Source organism: Neofelis nebulosa, chromosome 13, assembly GCF_028018385.1.
Source record: "Neofelis nebulosa isolate mNeoNeb1 chromosome 13, mNeoNeb1.pri, whole genome shotgun sequence".
NCBI classification, from domain to species: Eukaryota; Metazoa; Chordata; class Mammalia; order Carnivora; family Felidae; genus Neofelis; species Neofelis nebulosa.
In genome coordinates this window covers 60,168,398-60,195,365 of record NC_080794.1, presented here as the reverse complement: position 1 = coordinate 60,195,365, position 26,968 = coordinate 60,168,398, and the positions used below count along the sequence as shown (strand labels likewise).

The 26,968-nt window shown below is 44.9% G+C and overlaps 1 protein-coding gene across 2 annotated transcripts in view; it reads right to left on the bottom strand.

Annotated features, from left to right (window-relative positions):
* Positions 1-19,379, bottom strand: part of DNTT (DNA nucleotidylexotransferase) — a 31,375-nt gene extending 11,996 nt beyond the window's left edge. For both annotated transcript variants that reach the window (XM_058697318.1, XM_058697319.1), the window contains exons 1-7: positions 19,177-19,379; positions 7,085-7,256; positions 6,017-6,142; positions 4,089-4,259; positions 3,705-3,776; positions 2,354-2,477; positions 371-503 (exon numbers count right to left, since the gene is read on the bottom strand). In XM_058697318.1, the coding sequence (XP_058553301.1) occupies positions 371-503; positions 2,354-2,477; positions 3,705-3,776; positions 4,089-4,259; positions 6,017-6,142; positions 7,085-7,256; positions 19,177-19,379 (1,001 nt within the window). The remainder of the gene's footprint in view (positions 1-370; positions 504-2,353; positions 2,478-3,704; positions 3,777-4,088; positions 4,260-6,016; positions 6,143-7,084; positions 7,257-19,176) is intronic.
* Positions 19,380-26,968: the final 7,589 nt, after the last annotated feature.

The following is a 26,968-nucleotide window of genomic DNA, read 5'->3' as shown; positions in this document are numbered from 1 at the left end:
ATACAAACAAATTACTTGACAGGTAGCACTGAGGAGGGGTGCCTGGCTGAGCATGGCACCTGAACTGAGTCATAAAAGATGAGGAAAAGTCGGCCAGGTGACAATTTGAGGAAAGCCAGTGCAAACACGGAAGGGTCTGACTGGGCAAGTCACAGAAGCGTGAAATAGCTCCATGTGTGCAAAGAAAGACAAGCCATTTGGGGTTGCTGAAGTGGAAACCCGAGCTACAGAAGATGAGGCCACTGAGAGAGGCTGTCACCAGATCACCAAAGGCCCTTGTGCCGTGCTTAAAACTGAACTGAACTTCTGAAGGTGGGGAGCCACTGAAGGTGTTAGAGCAGGGGAGGCAAAAGCAGCCCTCGTTATCTACCTCCGGAATCCTCCTGTCATGGTGACGAAGGCATCAGGCAGAAACGCCCAGACGGCCTCTTTAACCAGCACACCGACTGCCTCTGCTTCTGCCCTGGTCACACAGCTGACGAGGTCTTCATAATAGAGGAATCCTGAGGGGCCATTGGACAGGTCAATGGAGAGAGTGACACGTGAGATGACCAGCCCTCTGTGGGAGGTGATTCCGCCCCCAAATAGAGTAAACATGACCACAGGCATCAACAAACTGTTTCCACAGAGATGGGAAATCTCTACTCTCTTGGTTGTGAATTTTTCATGGTAATGATGACTCTTCGCTTTCTGACTTGTAAGAGTCTTACAATTTCCTGACTAAGAAAGAGACTATATTTCATATCCTTCTAGAAACCAAGCTGTTCAAATATAGCTCCTTATTGAAGAACCAGCCTTCTTCATAAACTGTGCCCTATAATTGTTTACAGATCATGCATAAAGATTTACGATGGAAGCTCAGGCCGACTTGCTATAATGACTTGGTTATTCCCACAGACCCAAGGAGGGAGCTTCTTCTAAAAATTAAAAATAGAACTACTGTGTGATCCAGCGATTCTGCTTCTGGGAATACATCTGAAGGAAATGAAAACACCGTCAAAGGAATATACACACCGCCATGTTCATAGCAACATTATTCACAATAGCCAAGACATGGAAACAACCTAAGTGTCCGTCAGTGGATAAAGAAATTGTAGTGTATGTGTGCGCGTGTGTGTGTGTGTGTGTGTGCGCGCGCACGTGCGCATGGAAATAGGAGGATTATTCAGCCACTAAAATGAAGATATCCTGCCATTTGCAACAACATGGATGGACCCTGAGGGCTTTACGTTAAGTGAAATACGTCCAAGAAAGACAAATACTGTATGACGTCACTTACGTGTGAAATCTAAAGGCAAAAACTCATAGAAGAGAAATCAGATCTGTGGTTATCAGAGGCCAGTGCGGGCGGAAGGGGAATTGGAAGAAGGTGATCGGAAAAAGGTATCAGCTTCCAGTCCTAAGATAAGTAAGTACCAGGGATGCATGTACAGCAAGTTGGCTACAGCCAACACTGCTGGATGCGTCTTGCTCTTTCGAATCCCAATTATATCGTATTTCGATTGCATGTTAAAAATAAATGTTTAAAACGTGTACAATTTTTGACCCCTTATTGGCATTTCTTCATTCATGCCAATTAATGCCAAATTCATTTTACCAGAGCCCCCCGTAAATGGAAGCGTCCAAGCCACCACCTTCAACCTGCCGGAGGTCCTGCCGGGCTGTCAGCTGCCTGTCTCAACAGAGTGTTCTCTTCTCCGGCTGGTCGGTCAGGAGCGGGTAGGTCAGCCCTGTGTCTAGATTTTCATACTTTCCCTTCTATTTCCTGGTATCTGACAGTTTCTAAAGCAGATCCACATTTATTCCAGCAATGACTCTAGTTCGTTGAAATATTTTTGACTCCTCAACCTTCATGTCTCTTTCGTGCCCATGACTCCTCCACTCCTCCTTTCACCCACAGGAGACAGTCAGAACCCAAACATCTAGAGCCAGTTCAGTACGAAGTAGATCAACAGCACAACCCTGTTTGACATCTGGATGCAGGAATGACAACAGCCGCTATGCAAAGCGTCTTTGCTTATGCCACGCAAGGTGCTAAGGGCTTTGCCTACGTTATTTGATTTATTCCTCATTAACTACCAGTGTTACCTCCCTTTTATAGATGAAGTAACTTAGGCTCAAAGACTTGAATAAACTTGCTCGAGATCTTGCAGCCACAGAATGTTGGAGCCAGGATTTGGATCCAAGTCTGTCTGATTCCAAAAGCTTGTGCTTTTAACCATAGTGCAAAAAAGAGGACGAACAAGGTACCCAGCTCACTGAGACTGGACTTGAAGTTCAGCTAACTCAGAGCCCTACCGCAACCTGGCCAGCCCATGGCAACATCAGGAGATCCGTAGGAGAGACAATTTACCTGCTTTCTGCATTTGTGTGAACTTCAGGGTTTTGTCTGACTTTATTTTACTCAGAGTTCGGAAACCCATCCTGAACCATTTCTCAGATGTCTTCAATCCCACTCCAAACACAGAAGTAAAGAGCTGAAACAGGGAAAGGCATGCCTTTAGTTTCTGACATGACCATTATGATAATGAAGTGACACTTTTCAAGGTCAAGGGATTAGGAAAACAGTGTAAGCATACTTCTGACCCAGTTTCTCCTGAATATGACAAGTGGGTGGGTGATGGTAACTTTTTACAGAGCTTTTTGTTTCAGGGGGGTCCTTTCCTGACCTATGGTATTACAGTGGCTGGCATCTGCATAGGCTTCCGTGTAATCTGACCACCCTTTGCCTGTTCCGTCCACGTGTGACCACAGCTTTCCCTACCAGGCACTCCCCTTGGCCAGGGGTCCCTTACGCACACTCATGCTCTGCGGTTTTTTTTTTTTGTTTTTTTTTTTTCATGCTCTGCGGTTTTAAGAGGGATGCTCATGTAGGTTGTATGAATTCTCTGCCGTCTCTCAGCTGGTAAGCGGCACAGCCCAAACTCAAATCCAAGCTGTCTGCCTTCCAAGCCTGGGCTCCTGCCCACAACCAGCTTTTAGGCCTTTGCATCACTCCAGAACCAAAGGGACGGGCAGAAAGCTCTGCCACCCTGAACTCCAAGGTGGGGAACACTGGGGGGAACCAAGCCCTGCTTCGAAGTAGAGAAGGACACAGTGGGGAGCTTCCAACACAGGTTTGCTCCTTAAGAGCAGGTTTGTTTTGTCCCATGCTCCCAGTGTCCCCGTGCTATTTGTGCCCATGAGTGACAGATCCTAGAAGATCCTGGAAGATCTCACCACAGCATGGCAATATGCTCATGTACCCATATTTATTTTGGCATCTGCTTCCTAGACCACTATTACGGACTCATCGTGCCCCCTTCCACTCATATGTTGAAGCCCTAACCCCCACTGTGATGGTGTTTGGAGATGAGGCTTTTGGAGGGAATTAGGTTTAGATGAGGTCATGACTGTAGGGCTCTCATGATGGGGTTTGTGCCTTACTAAGAAGAGTCACCATGGGAGTTGCGCTCCCTCTCTGTGCGTCATGTGAAGGCACATTGAAAAGGTGCCAGGAAGAGAGCCCTAACCACAACCCGACCGTGCTGGCACCCTGATCTCGAACTTCCAGTCTCCAGAAGTGTAAGAAAATAAATATTTGTTGTTTAACTCACCCAGTCTGTGGCATTTTGTTATGGCAGCCCAAGCTGACAAACCACCTACATTAAGTAATGGGGTTAACTGAAAAACCATTTTCAGCCAACACCTGTAAAATTACTTACTTTGAAGGACTGATACCGTTCATCATTTAACACAGCTTTAACTTCAGAACTTTCTCCATCTTCAATAATTTCCTGCATGGACAGTTGAAAAAATTGTTAGGGGCACTTGGCGTGGTTCCGTCTGTTAAGCATCCGACTCTTGATTTCAGCTCAGATCACGATCTCACGGTTTGTGGGACGGAGCCCCACATCGGGCTCTGCACTGGTAGTGTGGAGCCTGCTTGAGATTCTCTCTCTCCCGTCTCCCTGCCCCTTCCATGGACATTATATAACATCTATCTGTCTGTCTGTCTGTCTGTCTATCCCACATCTGTATATTAACTGCATTCCCTTCCCCCTCCTGCCTCCTATTAAGAAGCAGGACAAATCACATTTCACCCTTACCTCTATGACACACTTCACTTTGTCCCCCAGGCAGGGAATTCCTTCTGTGTCCTTCATACTGATGATTGTGAATGGCAGAGATTTAAGCACAGAAGCTGCTCTCATAAATGTCGCAGAGGAGACTTCATTTTCTTTAAACTCATAGTTTTCAGCCAGCACCTCGAAGGCGTCCTGAAGAACAAAACCAGGTGAGCCAAACACGGCCTGTTCCGAGCCCCTGAGCTAGTAGTCACTTGCAAACACCTGTTGCTCTTCTTGAGTGTTGAAATACCTCCTGACAGTCTCCTCGAAGGGTGGGATGGGGTCTCCCATGTCTTTGCACCCCTCCCTTGCTATGAGAGGAGCTGAACTGAAAAGACGGGTCACAGAGTGCTTCGTAAGGAGACTTTGAGTTTGCTGCCATTAGATATTCAGGAGCGATTCAACCAAAACCTGATCGCATGCTCACTGCACCCCCACTCGTCATTGCTCAGCATGACCCTGCCCTCTTTCCTTGCAGGCTTCCCCACCAGCGTGTGTCCAGGGCTCTGCCTGGATCACTGGGCACCTTCATCTCTCGGCTTGTATGTAAAACACAGTCAGCACTTAACATGGCAGCAAAGGGGCGTGATCACAGGACACGGACCCAAGGCGGGTTATTTCAGGTAGGGCGCATTTGCATTTCTAGCAGAGGAGGAAGTAGCTACAGCTGTGTGGCATCATGCTTCTGTGCCCAGTACTGCAGTTTCCTGTTCTTCCTGGCAGATGTGGAGCTGGAAGTCTCGAAATGAGAAGTTTTGTAGTTGATACACTACCACATGTTTTAACAACCTGACTACTTTCTCTAGGCTGGAGAACGAGCAACTGTGGACCTGTGAGGGTCATTTGAAACGCAACTGCCAAACTTCAGGCCTGGGTGGGGCTTTGGAGACAATCTGGCTAATTTCTAGTTGAACGGGTGAGGAAACCGAGGCTCAGAGAGAGGAACTGACTCGCCCGAGCTAGTTAAGATCAGAGAGGTGAGAATCCAGGCCTGCTGTCTCTCAGTTGCCTGGTTACCCAGCAAAGGCTGTTTATGCATTAGTGCTGTTTCTTTGTAACTTGCTCTTACTGTGTTTTGGACTAATTACAGTATTTGGTTTTTCCAAATATTTGCCTTTGACAAGTGTTGTGCCCCAAAGTGACAATTCTCATCAAATAGTAATTTACCATCTCTAAACAATACAAATATATTTCTGATTGTATTTGTCCCTGTCTACAACAGAAGTAGATCCATTCTGGACTGAAATAAGAACCAGAGATCAGGCCGGGGGTGGGGGGGAGTGAGTGAATGTGGGGGTAATTTTCCTAGATATTCAGAAAATTACACAGTTGAATTTGCAGATCCATGGGGGCGCCTGGGTGGCTCAGTCGGTTGGGCGACCGACTTCGGCTCAGGTCACGATCTCGCGATCCGTGAGTTCGAGCCCCGCGTCGGGCTCTGTGCTGACAGCTCAGAGCCTGGAGCCTGTTTCAGATGCTGCGTCTCTCCCTCTCTCTCTGACCTTCCCCCATTCATGCTCTCTCTCTGTCTCTAAAATGAATAAACGTGGGGCGCCTGGGTGGCGCAGTCGGTTAAGCGTCCGACTTCAGCCAGGTCACGATCTCGCGGTCCGTGAGTTCGAGCCCCGCGTCAGGCTCTGGGCTGATGGCTCGGAGCCTGGAGCCTGCTTCCGGTTCTGTGTCTCCCTCTCTCTCTGCCCCTCCCCCGTTCATGCTCTGTCTCTCTCTGTCCCAAAAATAAATAAAAAACGTTGAAAAAAAAAATTAAAAAAAAAAAAAAATAAAAAAAAAAAATAAAATGAATAAACGTTAAAAAAAATTAAAAAAAAAAAAAAAGAATTTGCAGATCCATGGAAAGACGCTGCAAGCCCTTCATTTGCTCTAGGGGTTGTTGTAGAGCCCCTTACCGTGAATACGTGGTTAAAGTTGTTTAAAGTGGTTCTTCTCTGACATGCATACAGAGGGATCTTTTTTACAAGTGGCGGAGTCTTCTGGAGCTCTGGGTTTGGGCTAGCTGAATAATCTCTTCTCACCTAAACAAATGCGGAAGCATCCGTTTTTAATAGCAATCAATAGTCATAATCACAGATATTATGAAGGAGAAAAATTGGAGGCAGTTTGATGGCAATTGTCCCTGGAGAGGATAAAATTATAGGAGAGTCAGATTTTATGTTACACGCGTCTCTGATATTTGCATTTGCTACGGTTTACATGTATTGTGTTTTTTAAAGTTTATTTGTTTGTTTTGAGCTGGGGAGGGGCAGAGAGAGGGAGAGAGAGAATCCCAAGAAAGTGCTATACTGTCAGCGCACAGCCCGACACGTGGTGCTCCATCCCACAAACTGTGAGATCATGACCTGAGCCGAAATCAAGAGTTGGAGGCTTAACCGACCGAGCCAACCCAGGTGCCCCAACATGTGTTATTTTTGCAATGAGAAAAACAAACGTGCAAAGAACCATCAATTAAGTACCATTTTCCTTTTCCACGAACTTATGTACTCATGGTCTGAACCTTCTTCCCGCGGGTTCTAGCATTAATGGTGAAGGACTTGGAATTAAGAGATTAATTTTCATCAGTTTTTCTTTATGAATGATGACAGTCAGAAAAAAAAAAATAGGAAGCCTCTACTTTTCTGGTTACCAGAACATCAAGGCTTCCACATTTTGAAATATTTGTGCATAGTGTTGTTCATAAAAGCAGCTACCATTTATCAGCTGCCTGTCATAGATCAGGCTCTGTGGTAAGTGCTTTACACGTATGTTACTTTAATTCCCTAACCATCTTGTGAGGTAGTTTCTTTTGCTGTCTTATAACGTAGAGGAGGAAACTGAAGCTCAGAAAACCCGACTGACTTGCCCAAGGTCACACAGGGAGAAGGCAGACCGCCTGGGGGTTAAGCTCAGGTCTGTTGATTCTATAGCCCATGTTCCTAATCGTCAAGAAAAGGGCAAAGAGGATCAACCGTAACACTTACAAGCTGGTGTTTTCCTGTCACCTCTACTGGTTTTCCTGCTCCCATGGATTCTATCAGCCAGGAGATGTCCAGGAGCTCTAGCTGTGAGCTGGCTTTTACATTCTGTACCTGCAGCCACTCTAGGACATCTGAGCCAGAGTTGTTTTCTGCTACAATGTGGGTGACGGAATCACTGCAGAATGCAAGAAAAAGCTATCAGCTGAGGGGGATTTCAAAAGGAGAAGGGCTCCTCTTACCTTGAGGTGTTCAGAACATCCCATCTGATGAAGAAAGATGCATACTAGACCTGACCATAGGCACAGACAATTTAGGCCTCCAGGGAAGGGAATTCTACATTAATTAGTGTAGCCACAGTGGTCTATGTTACATGTCGGACACAAGAAAAATTAAGAAAACATTAACAGAATTGTGGTGTCAATGGAAAACCAAAGTCCAGAGATGACAGAAGATGAAATTTTTCTTAAAGTAGCACCAAGCATTCCACAGGAGGCTTTGGTATGCCATTTCGTATTTATTTGTAGAGGACTTCAGTCCAGTGTCGTTCAAACTGTCTATGACCCACAGTTAGAAATACGTTTTATATTATGACCTAAAATAAAAATATAGATACATGTAGATATGCTTCTAACATCTCATTAAATTGATCTCACAGCCCATTAATAGATGGTGACCAGCTTTGGGGAAGTATTACATGTTTTTTCAAAGCACAATCTTGTGACAGAGGGTAGGCAGGAAGCTTTCGCCTAATAATCACCGAGCACTTAACCATGCTTCAGCACCATCCAAGTACCTTATGCCCATCATCTCATTTGATACTCACAAAGTTCCTCAGGCACGTGTTATGTTATTCATACTTCAAAATCGAGGAAACTGAAGAACAGAGTTTAAGGGACATTCTGAAGGCCACACAGCTAGTAAATGCCCTTCATCCTTTCTGATGGTCTTTTTTTGGGTCAAGTAGGTTATTTCTAGTTTTTTTTTTTTTTCAACGTTTTTTTTTTGTTTTTTGTTTTTTTTTTTGGGACAGAGAGAGACAGAGCATGAGCGGGGGAGGGGCAGAGAGAGAGGGAGACACAGAATCGGAAACAGGCTCCAGGCTCCGAGCCATCAGCCCAGAGCCTGACGCGGGGCTCGAACACACGGACCGCGAGATCGTGACCTGGCTGAAGTCGGACGCTGAACCGACTGCGCCACCCAGGCGCCCCTATTTCTAGTTTTTAATAAGTCTTCACGGTCAGCATCATATCCTTGGAACCAATGTGTTTTCAGTCTCTTTCAGTTCAAATAATCTATGAATCTGGGAGATAGCAAGATGCATATTTGGGCATCCAAGAGAAAAATAGAATTCTTTTCTCTTTCCTACTTCTCTTCCTTGACTCCCTCTTGCTCCTTCTCCTTTTTTGATTGACTCTTAGATGCATTGGGTATTTTTTTGTTGGCTGTTGTATTCACAGCCCAGGTTCCTTGTAGTGGCAGTGGTAAGAAGTTGGAGTTTCCAAAGAAGGAAAGGGAAGTTTGTGGACATTAGTATCTTATGTGAGACAGATGGTTAACGATATGTTATGACAAGGCATAAAGCATGGACAAGATCTGCAAGTGATGTGCAGAGAAGGAAAAGAGCTGGTGTGAGCCGGTGTGAGCTGGAAGAGGCTGGCTGGCTTTGTGGAAGGAGGGGTTTGTGTCCACTGATGGATGGGGAGGGATAGGCACCTAGATGGCAGAACTTAGGGCCCTCCTGGAAGAAAAGGTTCAGGGGCCAGAAGAAAAGTAGGGGAATGGCCTGGATCAGAGTGAAGAGTTTATGTTGGGAAGTAGTTGTCGATGTGGCTGAGTCGGTTGGGGCAACCAGGTTACAGAAGGTCTTAGAAGCCTCGTTTGGGAGGTTGGATCTTATTTTCTGGGGTTGTGGAACCAGTGAAAGCTTTCGTGAGCAGGACACAGTGATAGCATCACTATGTTATTTAAAAAAACTAATCTTGGAAACCAATTTGACAATAAAATTCATATATTGAAAAAAATACAGATTATTATAGAAAGTAAAAAAAATAATAATAAATTAAAAACTAATCTGGATGGGGGGTGGGAGGGAGGGGAGGGTGGGTGATGGGTATTGAGGAGGGCACCTGTTGGGATGAGCACTGGGTGTTGTATGGAAACCAATTTGACAATAAATTTCATATATTACAAAAAAATTTAAAAAATAATAAATTGTCCCCCTTTAAAAAAAAAAACTAATCTGGTCCACACAATGGTTTGGAGGGGAGAGTGATGGGTGGGAGGGTTGGGAGCTGGATAATTCTCACCCAGTTTGGCTCCTGTAGCACCAGGAAGGAAGGCAAAAGAGATAAGAGGGACCTCTGGCTTCAGTTCACCTGCAAGAGCTGAAGTGGAGAACAGAGTCAACTATTACTCTCCCGTATTTATACAGGAAAGTAAGAGCGCTTTGGGTAGAAATAGGGATTTCAGAAGTTGCGGCTCTTTGGGGGACAGTGGAAATGAAATTTATTTCAGGCATGCTGCATTTGAAGGATGGCAAGAGGTCCAAGTGAAAATGTCCGGTTGACAGTTGGAATCTAAGTCTGGCGTGGGGAGAGGGTTGGGGGCTGGGGGCCAGAGCTGAGACCATCTGGATGGCAGGATGTGCAGCGGGCCAAGCAGAAGTATGTCGTGGTGAAACCACATCTGACGAGAGTTGGGAGAAGGCAACTCTCTGCATCCCTATTCTAGGTCCACATCATTCCAAAAATTCTTTATAACAAGCTTCTTGCAAGATCGTTTATGTGAAGACTTTAAGAAGACAACAAAAGGATTAATAGAGCTACAAAGGAAGTGTTATTCCATCTAGATTTCTGCCCTTTGGAGGGAAACTTCATTATTATATTATTATTAATTGTATTATAATATTTATTTTTATTATTATTATTAAGGCTCTGTCTAAACTTCAAGGGGAGAAGGGTATGCTGAGGAGGAGCCCTGGGGCTCAACTTCCAAATTCAAGCCCCTCACCATCCACTCTCCTATCATCCCCACCCCCACTATTGCTTTCCTTGGGGCCATGTGGTAATGTGTGAGCTCACACTATTGGATGAGAACCACATGCATTTCTTACAGAGTTAATATAAGCATATTTGCAAATGACAGGCCAAACATCCTATGGAAAAAGACTGATTTAAACTTCCAACCCCTGCTCATTAAGCAATTGGCAAACAAAACAACAACAACAACAACAACAACAACTGAGCACACACACGCACACAATCAAATAGGACCTCTTCAGCCACTCACACAGAGCTACTCAGAGTTCGGGACTGCTTGTCACTGGTTCCCACAACGTAAGCACAGAAATCGAAAGTCAGCATTTAGAAACTTTAATGGTAGTTCGACACCATCACAGTAGCTTATTGTTCGTTGTTTGTTTTTTGTTTGTTGATAAAAACATTGATCTGCGGTGAATTTTTTTGAAAACTGGTCCTTCACCATAAATCACTTAAGGAACACTGTCTAGAGAATACTGTCTGTTCTAGTCCAGTCTACATTCCCTGTCTTCTTGTGTTGCCTGAGTTTGGCCGATGGACTCCTCGTGGCCACCTGGCTCTGGACTACAATGTGCTTCCTGTGTTGGGCTTGTCACGTGCCCTTCGCAGACCATTCACCGTCTCTGACTGTGTTTGTTCACTGTCAGTTCTGAGCCTGTGGCATCAGCGCTCCTGGGAGAGCCACTGCCTCCCATGTGTTCTGCTGACAATTTCTCAGTGCTGTGCTGTGGCAGCTCTTTGTCTGTTTGCTGGTAGAGCAATTTTCTCTCTGCTCTGAGTATGCCTATATTGGAAATATTAATAATATTGGAATATTACTGGCCAGACACCGTGGCAGGCACATTTCATGCATTCCCTCATTTAATTGTCAACAATGCTGTGAGGTAGGTAATTTCACCCCCATCTAAGATGAGAAGAGACCTTGGGGACATGAAAAATTCACCCAGCTGATGATTGGTGGAGCAGGATTAGATAGACCCTTGTTTTGTTCTATTTTAATCCAAAGCCCGTGTGCAGGACTAAACTGAACGACCCCTCTGTGACTTCGTGCTTTTTCCACGGCTGTAGAGAGTGCTGCTCCTTTTCACAGAAGGAATAACATCTGGAAGGGTGACATCATAATAAAAAACCCTGATTCCCTCCGAAGGGCAGAAACAGAGAGGCAATAACACTTTCTGTAGGCCAGTTCCTATTGGCCACACTGTCCCTGCTGCTGCACAGAATTTGTGTTTGGTGCCTTTCGTCCAACGGCATATGGACCGCAGTGAGACTGCAAGACACGCAGAACTGTCCCAGAAAAGCTGAAAGAACAGTTGCCATAGCTACACAACAACATGGAGAAGCCACGGGGAGGCTGGCAGGCTCTCTGAGCTCTGAGTTTTCCTAAACCTCGCAGAGAGGCGGATATGCTGAGGTGGAGCCCCGGGGCTCACCTTCCAAGTTCGGGCCCCTCACCATCCACCCTGACCATCCCTGCTGCACCACCACTGTCTCTTCACCGGGGATGTCTCTGGACACGGCGCTGCCTCTACCAGAGACAGCCAGCATGCCCGGGGACGCGGAGGGAGGAGTGCTGGATAAGGAGCCACAAAGAATATAATGTACAGGCATACCCCCAAGAAAAGACTGGAGAGAAATACTCCAGACCGTTAGAAAAAATAAACACACACACACACACACACACACACACACACACGTGTATATTCTTACTTAATCCTCACGAGAGTCTTACGAGGTGGGCGATATATAACTTCAGATGAGAAAACCAAGGCTTGTGGAGGTTCCGTGAAACCAGGATTCAAACCCAGCTGTGCATGACTCAAGCAATCTCTTAACGTTCCACTAGACTGTGGTTAGACCCCTGAGTGAGGTGCTGTTCAAGTTTTTTTTTTTCTATATTTTCCCATTTTCTGTCATGAACCCTCTATCATCACATTCTACCGAAGGGGGGAAAAATACACATGAATGTCATTTTCAAGGCCAAAACCTGGCACTGGGACTGAGGTGGTACCTGCCTGGGCCCCAGAGTCCTGGGCTTTCTTCACATACTAAAAGGTGACAGGAGGGGGCACCTGGGTGGCTCAGTCGGTTAAGCGACTAACTCTTGGTTTCGGCTCAGGTCATGATCTTGTGGTTCGTGAGTTCTAGCCCCACGTCAGACTCTGAGCTGGCAATGCAGAGGCTGCTTGGGATGCTCTCTCTCCCTCTCTGCCCCTTCCCTGCCCGTGCTCTCTCCGTCAAAATAAATAAATTTAAAATAAACAAATAAAAGTGACGGAAGCCTTGGGCAGTGACCCCAGCCCCTTCCAAAGACTCCAAGGTTCTGCTGAGATGGCTGTTCCTGAAATGTCCATGAATTCAGTTTTTTAAGTACACCTAGTTCCTTAGCCAGGGCCAATCACTAATGCCTTGGACTAAGTTTGGGAGGGCTTGAACCAATTATAACAATTCTGAACTAGGATTTGTCCCTCAGCTTGCCACAGGGAACAGTCAATAGACAGACCATTGGTGGAATGAATTCATGAATTAATTATCCACAGCTCTAAAGGAACTGAACTCGTGTCCACCAGAGACATCCAAGAAGCGGGGTTAAAATTCAGACGCCTGGGCCTTATGAGCAGAGATTCAGATTCAGTAAATCTTACCCAGAGCCCGGGAATGTGCTCCCTTGGTAATTCTGGCCTAGTCAGCTCCGGTTAGTCATTGGTGCATAACCAACTATGCCAAAGTTTGAGGCTTTAAAAAAAGCAACGCTTTGACTATAACTCACAATTTGGGGTCAAGGATTCAGAATTCAGGCAGCTGTTGGGTATGGTGCCAGTGGAGGCGTGATGCTCCTTGTGGCTTGGTGCATCTGGCACGTTGGTGAGGATGGCGGGGAGGTGGGCTGGGCCGCATCTATCAGCCTGAGCACCCTCGCGTGGCCCCTCTCGCCAGGGACTCAAACTCCTTACATGAGGTTGTTTAGCAGATCCAGGGAGCGGCAGAAGCCCCAGGGCCCTTTATGACCCAGCATCAAAAGTCACGCGGTGTCACTATGTTGAAGTAATCACAAGCCCTCTCAGATGCAAGCAAGGGGAAAATCGTCCCTGCCTCTCCTTGGGGGCCACCACATTCTAAGATGACCTCACAGCCCGAGAACCGCGTTTTGAGAGATGGTGCTGGAGAGAAAATCTTTAACTGCCCGCACACTGGACTCTGGGCTCCATGGTACCAGAGTTTCCCAGCGTGGTACTCGTTGCTCTGAAGGTACGTGAGAGAATTTTAGCGGGTACACAACTGAACACTGAAAAGGCATATGTGTTTATATCTACATGTTTAAATTTATGCATATCAGACTCATGTTTTTTATGAGTTTCATGGGTTTTATGTTATTCCTTAGGACAAGGCTAAATTATTACTATTTAAAAATTTTTTTGATGTTTATTTTTTTTTGAGAGAGGCAGAGCGTGAGTGGGGGAGGGGCAGAGAGCAAGGGAGACACAGAATTGGAAGCCGGCGCCAGGCTCTGAGCTGTCAGCACGGAGCCCGACGCGGGGCTCGAACCCACAAACCGTGAGATCATGACCCGAGCCGAAGTCGGACGCTTAACCGACTGAGCCACCCAGGCACCCCAAGGCTAAATTATTTTTAACAATTCATCTTAGGGGCAATTAGAAGAAACACGTTAAGTATATAGTAACATATGTGGTAAAACATACATGATTATAACAATCATGAATGTGACCCTCAGATGTTCAGAAAGCCCTGAGTTAGGACATTCACTCACAAATTTTGGTTCTGATTTTTTTTTTTCTGGTATCTACCTCCTCACTGCTCCCATCTTTCTTTTCCTAGTTGGTCTTGCCTCTGAGTATAATTAGAAAAATGCTTCATGAAGAAAGAGGTGGCCCTCCTTCTTGGCCTGGAGACAGACTGACCCCCACTCTGACTTCCACAGTCTTCACGGATGGTCACCTGCTTTTATCTTTGTCTTTAAAATTGTTTTCTTTCCCCAGAGAGGTCATTCCCAATTCTTCCCACCTGATGTAGGACTTATACATAATGACTTTAAATAGTAATTTACAGTTAAACTGAGCTAAATACCACTTAAGAACCCTCCTGCCAATTTCCCTTAGCAACTGATCTGTTTCAGAGTCCCAGAAACAGAAAAATCGAAGCAGTTTTATTTGGTTTTGTTCCACACTCATACTATCACCAGTAGATAGGTTTCTATTTCCAGCCCTGATATACTGAAGACTGAAGGGGTCTTGCCTTGTTTTGTTTTTTTTGTTTTTGGGTTTTTTTTTTTTTGGTCCCACCTTAAATGAAATTATGAACATGAATTTAAAATCCACAGATTTTGGGGCGCCTGGGTGGCGCAGTCGGTTAAGCGTCCGACTTCAGCCAGGTCACGATCTCGCGGTCCGCGAGTTCGAGCCCCGCGTCAGGCTCTGGGCTGACGGCTCGGAGCCTGGAGCCTGTTTCTGATTCTGTGTCTCCCTCTCTCTCTGCCCCTCCCCCGTTCATGCTCTGTCTCTCTCTGTCCCCAAAATAAATAAAAAACGTTGAAAAAAAAAAATTAAAAAAAAAAAATAAAATAAAATCCACAGATTTTGAAACATGAGGTAATCTGGACCAGAGAAGGGCTGGAGCTTACAATGCATGTCCTTGAATTTATAAAGTTTTTAGTATTTTGCTGATTACAAAAGTAATACTGGTGCATCATTGAAAAATAATTTAATTACAACAATTAATCTTGGTGATCACAAGTTCCTTTGTCTGGTTTTATATTTGTCAAATTATTCTTTGAGTAAATATTCTTTTTTAATGTTTTTGTTATTTATCTTTGAGAGAGACACAGGGCACGAGCAGGGGAGGGGCACAGGGAGAGGAAGACACAGAATCCAAAATGAGCTCCAGGCTCCGAGCTGTCAGCGCAGAACCTGATGCAGGGCTCGAACTCACGAGCCGTGAGATCGTGACCTGAGCCAAAGACAGATGCTTAACCCACTGAGCCACCCAGGTGCCCCTGAGCAAATATTTCTTGAAACTACTGTGTATCAGAAAACTGTCAAAGTTCTGAGAATGAGCTACAGGATGGCCCCTAAGATGCCCTTGCCCTTATGGAGCCAGGGAGGAGTAATTGGATAAGATGTAAAGCCAAGCGGCAGAGCTGGGACCAACCCTTCACCACTGATCCCACCCATGTTCTGGGGAGGAAGTTCTGTCCTCTAGGAGGGTTTCCAGGGGTCTTCGGTCTTGGATGCAGAGAGGTGTAGGGAGGAGGGATTCAAGGTTGGGGTATATCTTGCTTTCAACAGACAATACTTCCCAAAGATACCCTTGTGGACAAATTAAGATGTTTAAGCAGGACAAAAGTGCCATCCGGTGGGTTTCTACTGCTCCAACAGCGGAACTGAGCAAGTGTTAAACTACTGGGTAGTGTCACCCCGGAAAGCGACCCTCCTTAGCCACAGCCCTTTCTTCTTCAACATCAGTGATTTAGGTCAAGACATAGTAAGCTTAACTAATGAGTTCATGGAGGAGGGTCGAAGACAGAGTTTTAAAACAGCTCAAAGTATTAGAACCAGGGAGTGAAATAAGAACATGACAAGCACTGGATTCTCATCCTTCTCTGGCTCATCCTAAATAATGTAAGGATTATGAAGTTGCTCTAAAATTTAGGGTATTGACTATGGAATAAAACTCAGTATCTTTTTCATGAATGTGCAAAATGTGTCAAATGACTTGACATCTCCCCTGATTTCTATTTTAAGATCCAGCTTTGTATGGTTGTTGAATAGCATGTTTTCTGAAATATAACATTAATATAAGATATAATATTAGTGGAACTCATTCCAAATATAAGGATACAGTGCACGTATGCTCAGGAATGAAATAGCTCCAGATAGTTCAATGGATTGAGGCACACCATTTCTAAGCTATGTGTTCAGGTCCAGGTAAAGTAGGAATCAGATGTTTCCTCGAATGTAATCCTCCTGGCAGCCAAAGAATGTGCTAGAAACTATGGAGATTGCTCCCTATATATATAATATATATAATACACACACACACACACACACACACACACACACACACACATATCTTCTCTTTCTTTGAATCTTATGTACTAGAAAGAGAAAGGATAGGCTTCACTAATGAGAAGTATCCTTTCGTATAGAAACTAACTTTATTTTTAAAATATATGCTTACCATAAAAAATTTGGAAAACACAGAAAATAAAAGCAACCATAATTCCTTCCTACTATACCCTTCCTCACAAGATAATCACAACATTTTGATGGTTTTCCTTCCTGTCTTTGTTCTCTTTGTTTATACCATTTGACCTAGTTCAATTCCTCTCCTTAGGGTTTTACTGTCAATGGATCCAGCCAATTAACAAGAAAACAATCACACTTCACATCTGTACAACTGTTTTTTTTTTTATTTAAAAAAAAAATTTTTTTTTTCAACGTTTTTAATTTATTTTTGGGACAGAGAGAGACAGAGCATGAACGGGGGAGGGGCAGATAGAGAGGGAGACACAGAATCGGAAACAGGCTCCAGGCTCTGAGCCATCAGCCCAGAGCCCGACGCGGGGCTTGAACTCACGGACCGCGAGATCGTGACCTGGCTGAAGTCAGACGCCCAACCGACTGCGCCACCCAGGCGCCCCTGTATAACTGTTTTGTTTCACCAAAGCACATTGACATCCATCATCACTTTTGGTGCTTACCTCAGATAGAACTGACTATTTTTCAGGAAACCAAGGGCAGAGAGGAGAGAGGGGGTCTTGCTCCCCACCACGTGGCTGGAAAGGGTCAGAGCCAGAACTGGAGCTCTCTAGATTTCTTATCTAGAGATGTTCCCCGGCCATAATTTCTATTGTCTCTCCCAATTACAGTCTATGTATCTCTGTACAGAAATTCCGTTTGAGAGCTAGGACTTCTACTTCCTGTGGTTTATTTTTGTCCATAGAACACGTTTGCATTTAACGTGTCTTCTGGGCTGTCAGCCTGGTAGCTTCACCATCACATGCCTGGCAGCAGTTAGCTCAGCCTGCACAGTTTCCTCTGTTGCCTGAGCAGCCGGGCTTGGTCCTTGGCAGCAAGCATCTGGGGGCACAGAACTGCTTCTCTGGCTCTGTTGCCAAAAGAAGAAACCTGCCTCCTGTGTCTTCCCAACTACCTGCCCGAGCCACCATGTCTGTATTCGTAGCTGTGTCCATGAGTAGTCAGCCCTTGCTGGAAGTATGGCCGTTTCCACTGAGAGAGCTTTCTATGTAAGTGGTACCTTGACCATCTGGCTGTCGCCTTCCTGCCTGGCCCTTGTCAAATTTCTTTACCACAAAAAGCAGTTCCATATTTGCAAAGGCTTTTCATTTCTGCTTTCCAATTTCCTTTTTTTTTTTTTTTTTAAATTTCTGGGGTTTGCCCTCTTTAACTATGTCATCTTTTCTTCCCCCAATTCCAACATTTTATGTAAGTCCGTAAGATTGGGTAGACTTAACAGTTAGATGAAATCTACAATTTCATGGAAGGAGTGTTGAGATTTGGAGCTTAACATCCCAAATGAGATAGGGGGCTAAAAAGAAAAAAAAAAAGAGGCAGAGGGGGGAAAGGAGTTCATGTAAAGAGAAATCAGATGGGAGAGAGACCATGGGAGACTCAGGAATTTCTGAATAGGGCATTTTAGTAAAAAATAAAATAAAATAAAATGTTTCTGTGACATTGACTCTTCGTATGAATTATGAGTACTTTGGAAATTACCGTATCTTATTACTGACTTTTGTCTTGTGTTTCTCTAGCAATATGAAGCTGGCATTTCTTCAGCAGGAAATGCTTGTCAGCTTTATTTTTAAATATCAAAGACTATTTTTAAAGTAAAACATTTCTTTTCACTTAGAATTCTTACAGTTTTTCCCAGGAAAGTTGTGGTCAATCTATTCTATTCCTTGGACAAACAAGGCCAGCCAACTGTGCTAGTCATTCTTTACCCACTGCAAGCCCCGTGGCCGTTCTGTTTGGAGCTACTCATTTCAAGGTTTTAATACCATTTGTTTCTGGATTTTGTTTTGTCTTCTCTTCCATCCAGTGGAGACCGGTTAGATGAACCACAAGGCTAATTGCTGCAATGAATGGGATTGTGAGCAAACAAGTGTAGATGACCCAGAGAGTTGCCCTTTTGTCTGAGCTCTGACCTCATCACTCGGCCCCATGTCTAACAGCCCTGGACAGAGCGGTCCTTGAACCTTTAACCAGAACCCCTAGCTCCGTGAACCCCGCTGGGACTGCTCTTCAGAAAAACATGATCAAGGTCACATTTGGGTGCCTATGGAGAGCCAGCTGCAGTCACTCATCCTAGCCCATCACAGACACTGGTCACCTCACCACAGCCAGATATTTAGCTTAATTGTCAAAGAACCAAACCATTCTTTCTGCCTCAGAGTAGCTAAAAAAAATTTTAAGTTTGTTTATTTTGAGAGAGAGAGAGAGAGCACAAGCAGAGGAGGGGCAGAGAGAGAGAGGGAGAGAGAGAGAGAGAGAGAAGAGAATCCTAATCAGGTTCTGCACTGTCAGTGCGGAGCCCCACGTGGAGCCTGAACCCATGAACCATGAGATCACAACCTGAGCCGAAACCAAGAGTCAGACGCTCAACCTACTGAGCCACCCAGGTGCCGTGAGTAGCTGAATTTTTTTATTGAACTCAATAGCGTTTTGTTCAGTTTGGTCAGGAACAAAACTGAGTGGTTTCTGCATTAAATTTTCCAATTATATTTCTGTTATCATCCCTGGATACCTCATCTCATAATGGTGAAAGGCAAAAACAAAAGAACAGAAAAATAAGAAACCACCTTATCTTTTGGTGCCAACTAGTTTCAATATAATTGTATCAGTTATACATCTTATTTCCTTTAATTAGTTGGCTTGAATGTGTTCTTTGATTTCAAACCTACTTTCCCAGGAGAAATAGCACTTCTTCTATATGTGGAAGAAGACACAGGTTCTTTGGGTTCCAAAGAAGCTATTCACAAAAACCCTGCCTATTCACAAAATGAAATCAGTGAGGTCCTACCTGAGCTCATTTTCAACCCTGAATCCTTTCCTTCGTGCCAGCTCCATGAGGAAGGCTCTGCGGGTGGTTCCCATTTTCTTCTCCAAAATATAGAGAACCAAATCCCGAAACTTGATGTCATGCGGAGGAGAGACCATTGAGGCACCCATCTGCCTGGGCCTCTTCTTCCGAGGGCCCGAGTGGGCCATTTGCAAAGGATCCATGGGAAGAAGCTTCTGATGCTTCTGCCTGTGCCATCGATCGGTGTCTCCAGAAGTGAGGGAGAGCCTGCCCTCCTTCATGAAGAGCTCTGATGTCATCTTACTGGCAGACTCTGATGTCAGGGAAGGGTTTCCTGGGCCCTGCCCTGGTGATAGCTTCCTGCTGAAGAGCAATGGAGAATTTTTATCTCCGTTCAACTCATTTGTTCAATGTGGAGATCGTAATGGAAACAGTAAGTTAACTTCGCTTTCCTATGTATAATCTCACCAGATCCTCAGAGTAACCTTGTGAGGAAGGTAGGGAAGCATTATTATTCCCATGTTAGCATCTACCTATCTATTTATTGTTCATTTATTCATTCGGGCCCCTCTTGTCTTTGTTGTCTATTCCTTTTTAACCTTCCAACTTGCTTGGTTCTCTTCCTCTCTTGGGAAATCATTATAATACATTGGATTTCTATAGGTTGTGTGGGTGTTATACGATGCACGCAGTTGTTTTGATTTTACGTGAATGACATTGCTAAATTTCTCATTCTGCTGATCACTTTTTTATTCAAAACTATGTTTTCAGATCCCTCCACGTTGCTCTATGTGCTAATTTGTTCATTATGGACACTTTAGCTATGTTGATGCATTTTGTAAGTGAGGAAACCAAGTCTCAGTTGACTCAACATCATAGAGTAAAGAGGCAGAACCAGGTCTTGAACTCAGGTTTTCAGACTCCAAATGTTATATATCTCAGCTTTTTCAGTGGATTAAGTTTGCCTGGAGAATAGTCTATTATGTAACTCTAAACTTGGATCTTTTGGGATGGAACGGGATGATCTTTAAATGAGAATTGCTGTCATAAAAAGACATTTTCATAATTTTATGTGCAAAATAAAAATTAGTGTCTCTCATCAATATACTTTATAAATCTCATTTCTTGACCATCTACCAAGTGGCCAGGGCAAGCATCTATAAGCCTTAGCTGATTGAATTTTCATAATACCACTGCCTGGTAGGTGTTGGCATCCCCAGTGAGGTAAACAACTTGCTCAAGGTCACAGAGCTAATAAATGGTTATGGGTAGGAAATTATCAAGCTAAGTTGAACTCAGATCTGTCTGCTTGGCACAGAGGAAGCACTTCAAATAAATGTCATTTGGTAGTAATTTGAGGTTTTGTTTTTAGAGAAGAACCAGTTCGATCTGAAATCAGATCTATATGTTTTATAAAACTATTAAATCAACAAAATATGATGTTAACCACTGTCTTATTTAATCTGCTTTGAATCACTGGTATTGAAAAGATCACCAGCAAAAATTTTAAATGCGATGATGGCTGTCTGGTTATCAGGCTATTGTCTATCAGCCCCAAATCCACCTTTCTCTCCTGGGCTCTATGAGGTTGGGGGTGGGACTGTGTAAATGCCATTTCTCAAGGTCAGCGGGCTCCCTGCTAGGCTCTACCAGTAGGAGGCACTAGAGGGACTAAGTCCAAGGCTGGACCCTAACTGATACACTGTCCAATTAAATGAGGCACAGGAAATGAGGACCCACCTACACTGCTGGAGGTATACTCCTTCTAAAAGGAACTCTAACAACAACAAAAATCTTTAAGACGTCCAAATCCCCTAAACCAGCATTTCCATTTTTTCAAGAAAGAGAGACACATAAATATGAATGCACTAAGAGGTTCATCACAACATTTTACAGAGAAGACTTAAAAAAACAAACCATGAATGTCCAATAGCAGCAGGAGGTGATAAAGTATGACAGGACCCTACGCAGCCACTAAGACCATGTCATAAGGAAATATTGTAAAACACGGGCAAACGTTCACAATCTAATAATTGTAAAATCAGTGTATAAAATAATAGTTACTGTATGACATCAGTTTTGAAAGAGAAGACTAGAGAAGTATATGGCAAGCTTAATATAATAGTAGATATCGCTGGTTGTAGGGTTTATGCATGATTTCTATTTGTGCTTTTCTGTGTTTACCAATTCTCTATAATAAACATGAGTCACGTTTGCCACCACAGACACAGACAACTTAGAAAAATTACCTTGAGTTGATACCAGGTGGCCTTATGCAAGCTATGATTCAAAGGCAGGAGGTTGCTCAGAGTAAGCTAAATGGCAACGGATTGTGTTTTCTGCTAATTACACACAGGGCTGAGGGACAAACGCTTTTACATTTTGTGTAAAATCCTATCTCGCTACCAGGCAAGAACCCACTGAGGAATGGACGGGGCTGTGTTATCCTGCCTGGTTTAGATAACTTACTGAAGCTGAATCTGGGGAGGGGATCTGTGGTGTCTGCGTCCTTTTTCCTGCCTCTGAGGGTCCCTTCCAGGGGTATCATGTAACCCGTGCTAGGATGACAGTTATGAGAGCTGAGGCCATTGTCATGGCGGGAGGAAGGGAGGCGTGAAGCCCCTTAGCCTCACCTTAAAACGGGGCTGAGCATACCAAAGTCTCATCATTTCAGGAATTAAATTAAATCATGCTCACGAAAGTGCCTGGGAAATCATGAACCACTGTACAAAGGTCAATTGCTATTGTTATTCTCACTGGCATTGCTAACGGCAGGAATTGATTAATTTCTTCTTACTGAACCATCATTTTCTGGAACTATTTGCACCAGGTGTTGAGCACACCCTTGGTCCAGTGTATGGGGTCAGTCAGCTCCAAATCTCAGTGGCTTAACACGACACAAGTTTATTTTCTCTAACGACATTTTTTGGGTAGAGGATTCTCCTTCACTCAAGACTCAGACTGATGGAAGCTTCACATTTTTGTACCTGGACTACTTGGACTATGAGGTTGTCTTGGTCACCGTGGCAGAGAAGAGGGCACTGGGGGTCTTGCATTAGCAATTAAATGCTTTGTCTCAAAAATGATATACATGACTGCTGTTTATAGCCCAGGTCAGAACTAGTCACATGGCCCCACCTAAATGCATCAGGGCTTGGAAATGCAGGGGAGCACAGGGGAATTGGGGGCAGCTTTCCTGTTCCTGCTATGCCCAGGATCAAGGTATTGATTAGTTTTGGAGACTCCCTATCAAGGGGATGTTACTGCATCTGCACTAAAGCCACAGCAGAGTTTATGGAGGACGAGAGCCCTGCACTTGCTAGAGGAGAAGCTCAAGAGAAGGACCACACTGTACAGTGGTCAGGCCATTCTAGGGCCTTCCTTGAATTCCAAGCTGTTGGTGTGGTCCTGGGGACAGGAAGATCTGATCTCTCTAAAACACCTCCATACCAACTGTTCCTCCTTTCAAGTGGCATATAGGGAGGGACGTCCTTTATAAAGTGTCCAAGCTATCCTAAATTTGGATCAGGTGCCTCCCTGCCTGCCCAGTCTTCTGGGCCACTTTGCCCATAAGAGCATGTGTCACTCTGTATTGCAACGCTCTAATCCCCTGTGTGTACCTGGACTTACTATAGTCCAGTGGGTCAGGAGTCATATAGGTTGTATTCATGTCTGAGTCCCCAGCATCTAACACAACACCTTGTTCAGTAGGCACGAGTTAGTGTAGAATAAGCTAGAAACCAAATGTAAGTTGATGTTATTACTACTATTAAGCTTCTATGCTGTTTGGGTAACTATGATATGAATCTTCTGCCATGACCGCCCTTTTCCACCCTAGAAGTTCCCAACTAAATGTCTCTCCAAAATGAACAAGTATAATATAGTTGTTAGGGAGCCAGACTGCCTGAATTCAACACCCAGACATTTATGAGCTGTGTGACTTCGGGCAAGTTACCAAACCTCTCTATGCCTCAATTCCCTCATCTGTGCAATGAGGATTATAATGATTTCTATCTTAGCGGTGGTTATGAGGACTGAATAAGCACTTCAAAGAGTGCTGGCATGCAACAAGTCCTCAGAAGTGTCCACTGTGAGTAGAACAGCTCAGCCCTCTTGTTCCGCTTCCCTCCTCTGTCCCTCTCTGTCCTGTCTCTGCGTCCCCATACACTTGAAAGGTATCTTCTCAGAGTACTTCCCTCTGGCCTTTTGGTTTCCCTAGACTCTTTCAATAGTGGTGTCAGGCCCACTCAAGAACAGACTCAGGATCTCAGAGACCAAAGGGGTGCCCTGCTATGATGCCCAACATGGGTTCCAAGGAACACAAGTCTCATGAAGTGTTCTGGGCAAAACGAAAAGTTCTGTGGTGAATTAGGGGCACCTGGGTAGCTCAGTCAGTTGAGCGTCCAACTTCGGCTCGGGTCACGATCTCGCAGTTGGTGAATTCGAGCCCCACATCCAGCTCACTGCTGTCAGACTGTCAGCACAGAGCCCTCTTTGGATCCTCTGTTCCCCTCTCTCTGTCCCTCTCCCGTTTGCGCTGTCCCCAAAATAAATAAATGGTCAGAAAAAGTTCTGTAGTGAATTAAGTTTAGGAAAGCCAGACGAACTATACAATTTGTGTTAGAACATTAACGTTTTCAAGAAGACTTGCAGTAAAGAAACCTCTTAAATTGTGTTTAGCCCGATGTATTCCCAGGTTGCCTGTATTTTTGTTTGTTCGTTCTCCAGAACACCTGTGGAATCTTGTCAAACACAGCAAGTGTTGACGGCTCCATGTGTACTAAGCCTTGGGGCCTGGAGTTAGGCCTAGTGACCACCTGCCACTCACCAGGTATGTGACCTTGGACAAGTCACTTAACCCATGCGATTAATTGTGAAATGGCAATTACGGTGCCAACTTCATCACATGGTAAGTGAGGAACAAGAGAACATAACCACACACCCACCTGGCCCACGGGCGTACTTGGCCCTGTTCTACGCTCACCTTCACCTTGCCACTCCCAGGTGCTGGCGGATACGCCCTGGGCTCCGGGCTTGGGTAGGTAGTGCCAGCCTACCTGAAGGAGCACCTCTTGTCATTGACTGCCACTGTCACACTTTTATGCAATGGCTGCCCTTCTAGTTTAATGTTGATTTGTTCTTCCATTTTGGGTAGTTCTTGGTATCCTTCTGATCATTCTTAGACACCTTTATGAGTGGAGGGAGAGGGAGAGGGTTGCATATTTTCCCTGGTTTGGTGGAGAAGTGAGTCTCTTCCCATCAACAACATTATTTTTGTCCCTGGGATTCCCGTTGCTCTGTTTTCGTGCTTTAGAAGAATTCAGTTTGAGAGAGAACACTTCTGCTTCCGGTAGTTTTATTTTCTTTTATATACCAAATATCTTGTATCATGTACTCATTTCAAGCTGTAGATCTGGGAAACCTGCCATCCCCAAACGTGCGGGCAGGGTTTTGTTTTGGTTTGGTTTCTTACCGAGCACCAGCTTCCTCTGCTGCCTGAACAGCTGTGTTTGGTTTGGGGGCAGCAAATGTTTTCTGGAGCTTAGAAGTGCCTCCTTGGGAAAACCTATAGAGTTTCTCGCATGACAAAAATCTTGGAAACGTTGCTTCTTACCACTGAGAAGCAATCTGTAGCTATGGATCCTTCATGCTAATAAATACAAGAAAACTCTACATTTTAGTTATGACTTGGGGTTTCACCTTTCCCCACAAGGTGAGAAAGGATGGCAAGAACAAGGAAATTGATGGAAACCGCAGCTTATTTGTGACTCTGTGACTAGTCCTTATTCAAAACTATTTATTAAACTCCAGCTGTGCACAAAATGGTGGCTGAAAGCATGCATAGCAGGCATGGAGGGGAGAAAGCACAGGTACTTGCCTCAATGGAGAGTTTGAAAAGAGAGCTGGGATTTTATCTGCAAAGAATTGGGGCCTTAGGAAAACTAATCAGGCAGTCATGAATGGGATGAGTGGAAGGGAAGAAATTAGGAGAAAATGGTGATAATCTAGACATGAGGTGATCGAAGACTGAACTGGGGTAGCCAAAGGAAGCCTGAGTGAAATGAGAGTGACAGGAGCTGATGACTGCACTGGTGGCCGCTGGGTGGGGCCCCTGGGGTCATTTATGGCCCCTGGACACCTGGTGGGGAAGTCCTCCAGTACTGCCAGTGCCCGGGTGATTTCCAGATCTTTCTCTCCAGCCCATTCCTCTCTCTGGGGTGCCAGGCCCATTCAGGTTCCTCTTATGGGTCTTAATCAAAATGCCTAAAACAGAAACTACTCGCCCACCCTCCCCAAACCACTCCTTCATTTCTCTCCCCAGACCCCTTTAGTTCTCTCCTTGTCACTTGATGGGGTTTCTGAGATAACTAGTAACCTCTCCGTCCCCTCTAGATGATACACCACAAAGAAGCCCAGGGGTCAGACAGGCGGCGGGGAGCATGTGAATGTTAGACACTGGTTGGCAAAGTTCCAGAACATTTAGCCTTTGGTTTTTGTCAGCGGGCACTAGCCGGCTCCACCATGCCGTGTGATCTGAGTCACTAGATGAGCTTCATTTCTAGTAAAGGGGAAAATTTAGCTTGATTCTTTAGCTCCTACCTTCAGGACACCTAGAATTTAAAATTGAGAAGTTTATGATATGATCACAGTATGCCGATGGAATAGCAGTCACGGTCATCTGTAAGGGTGTCAGGCTTTATGAAGTCCTCAACAACTCTTTTGATCTCCTGCTGGCAGAATTCCAAGGAGAGAGGGGAGGGGAGAGGCAGGAATGATGCTCACAGAGGAGGGAGCCCGCTGCTCCAGGGCCAGGAGGGAGGGAGGGAGGGGCCGGGTCTCTGAGAGTGCCGAGCACCTGAGCTGGCACTGGGTTGGCACTGGAGAACTTCTGAGCGGGACAGTGGCAGGGTCAAGTCAGCCTGGTGGGAGGCGTAGAGTGGTCAGGGAGGGGGCGCCTCGCACATGTGCAGATCCAAAGCCATGACTCCAGCTGGGAGACCATTGTGATCGGTCGGGGGAAAAGCTGACAAAAGTTTAAACTGGAGCCATTCATTCATTCGTCAATGTTTATCATGTGGCTATAGGATGTTCCGGGCACTCTTGTACTCAATAAGAAAACAGAGTGCAGGGCTCCTGGGTGGCTCAGTCGGTTGAGTGTCTGACTTTGACTAGGGTCATGATCTCTCGGCTGGTGATTTCGAGCCGCACGTCGTCAGGCTCGGGCTCGCTGCTGTCAGCGCAGAACCTGTTTCCAATCCTTTGTCCTCCTCTCTCTCTGCCCCTTGCCGCTTCCATGCTCTCTCTCAAAAACAAATAAACGTTTAAGAAAACAGAGGGAATAAAACACACTATCCCTGCTCTCATGAAATGTATACTCTGTTAAAGGGAAACAGACAATACATATAATTAATAATGAACTAGAGTAGGCCAGGTGATGGTAAGTGCTATGGAAAGAAAGTGAACGGATGGGGTGGGGTGGGGGTGGCCATTTTAACAGAGATGATCAGAAGTCCTCACGGAGGAGGTGACATTTGGGCAAAGGCCTGAGAGAAGCTACTGGCCATGGGTATAGAGACTGGGGATAAAGGGGCCAAGGCAAAGAGGTAAATCATGAAGAAACAACATTGAAAAGAATCTCGCAATTATTTAGACATTGAGTTGGAGAATAGGATCACAACCAAAACTGTAAAAATACAGAATTAAACCAAATTTGCAATGTGTTTGTCCTTTATGGTTTGAAGAGAGTCAGTTGAATTGTTCAGCTATTCTTCTTTTTATGTTTATTTTACTT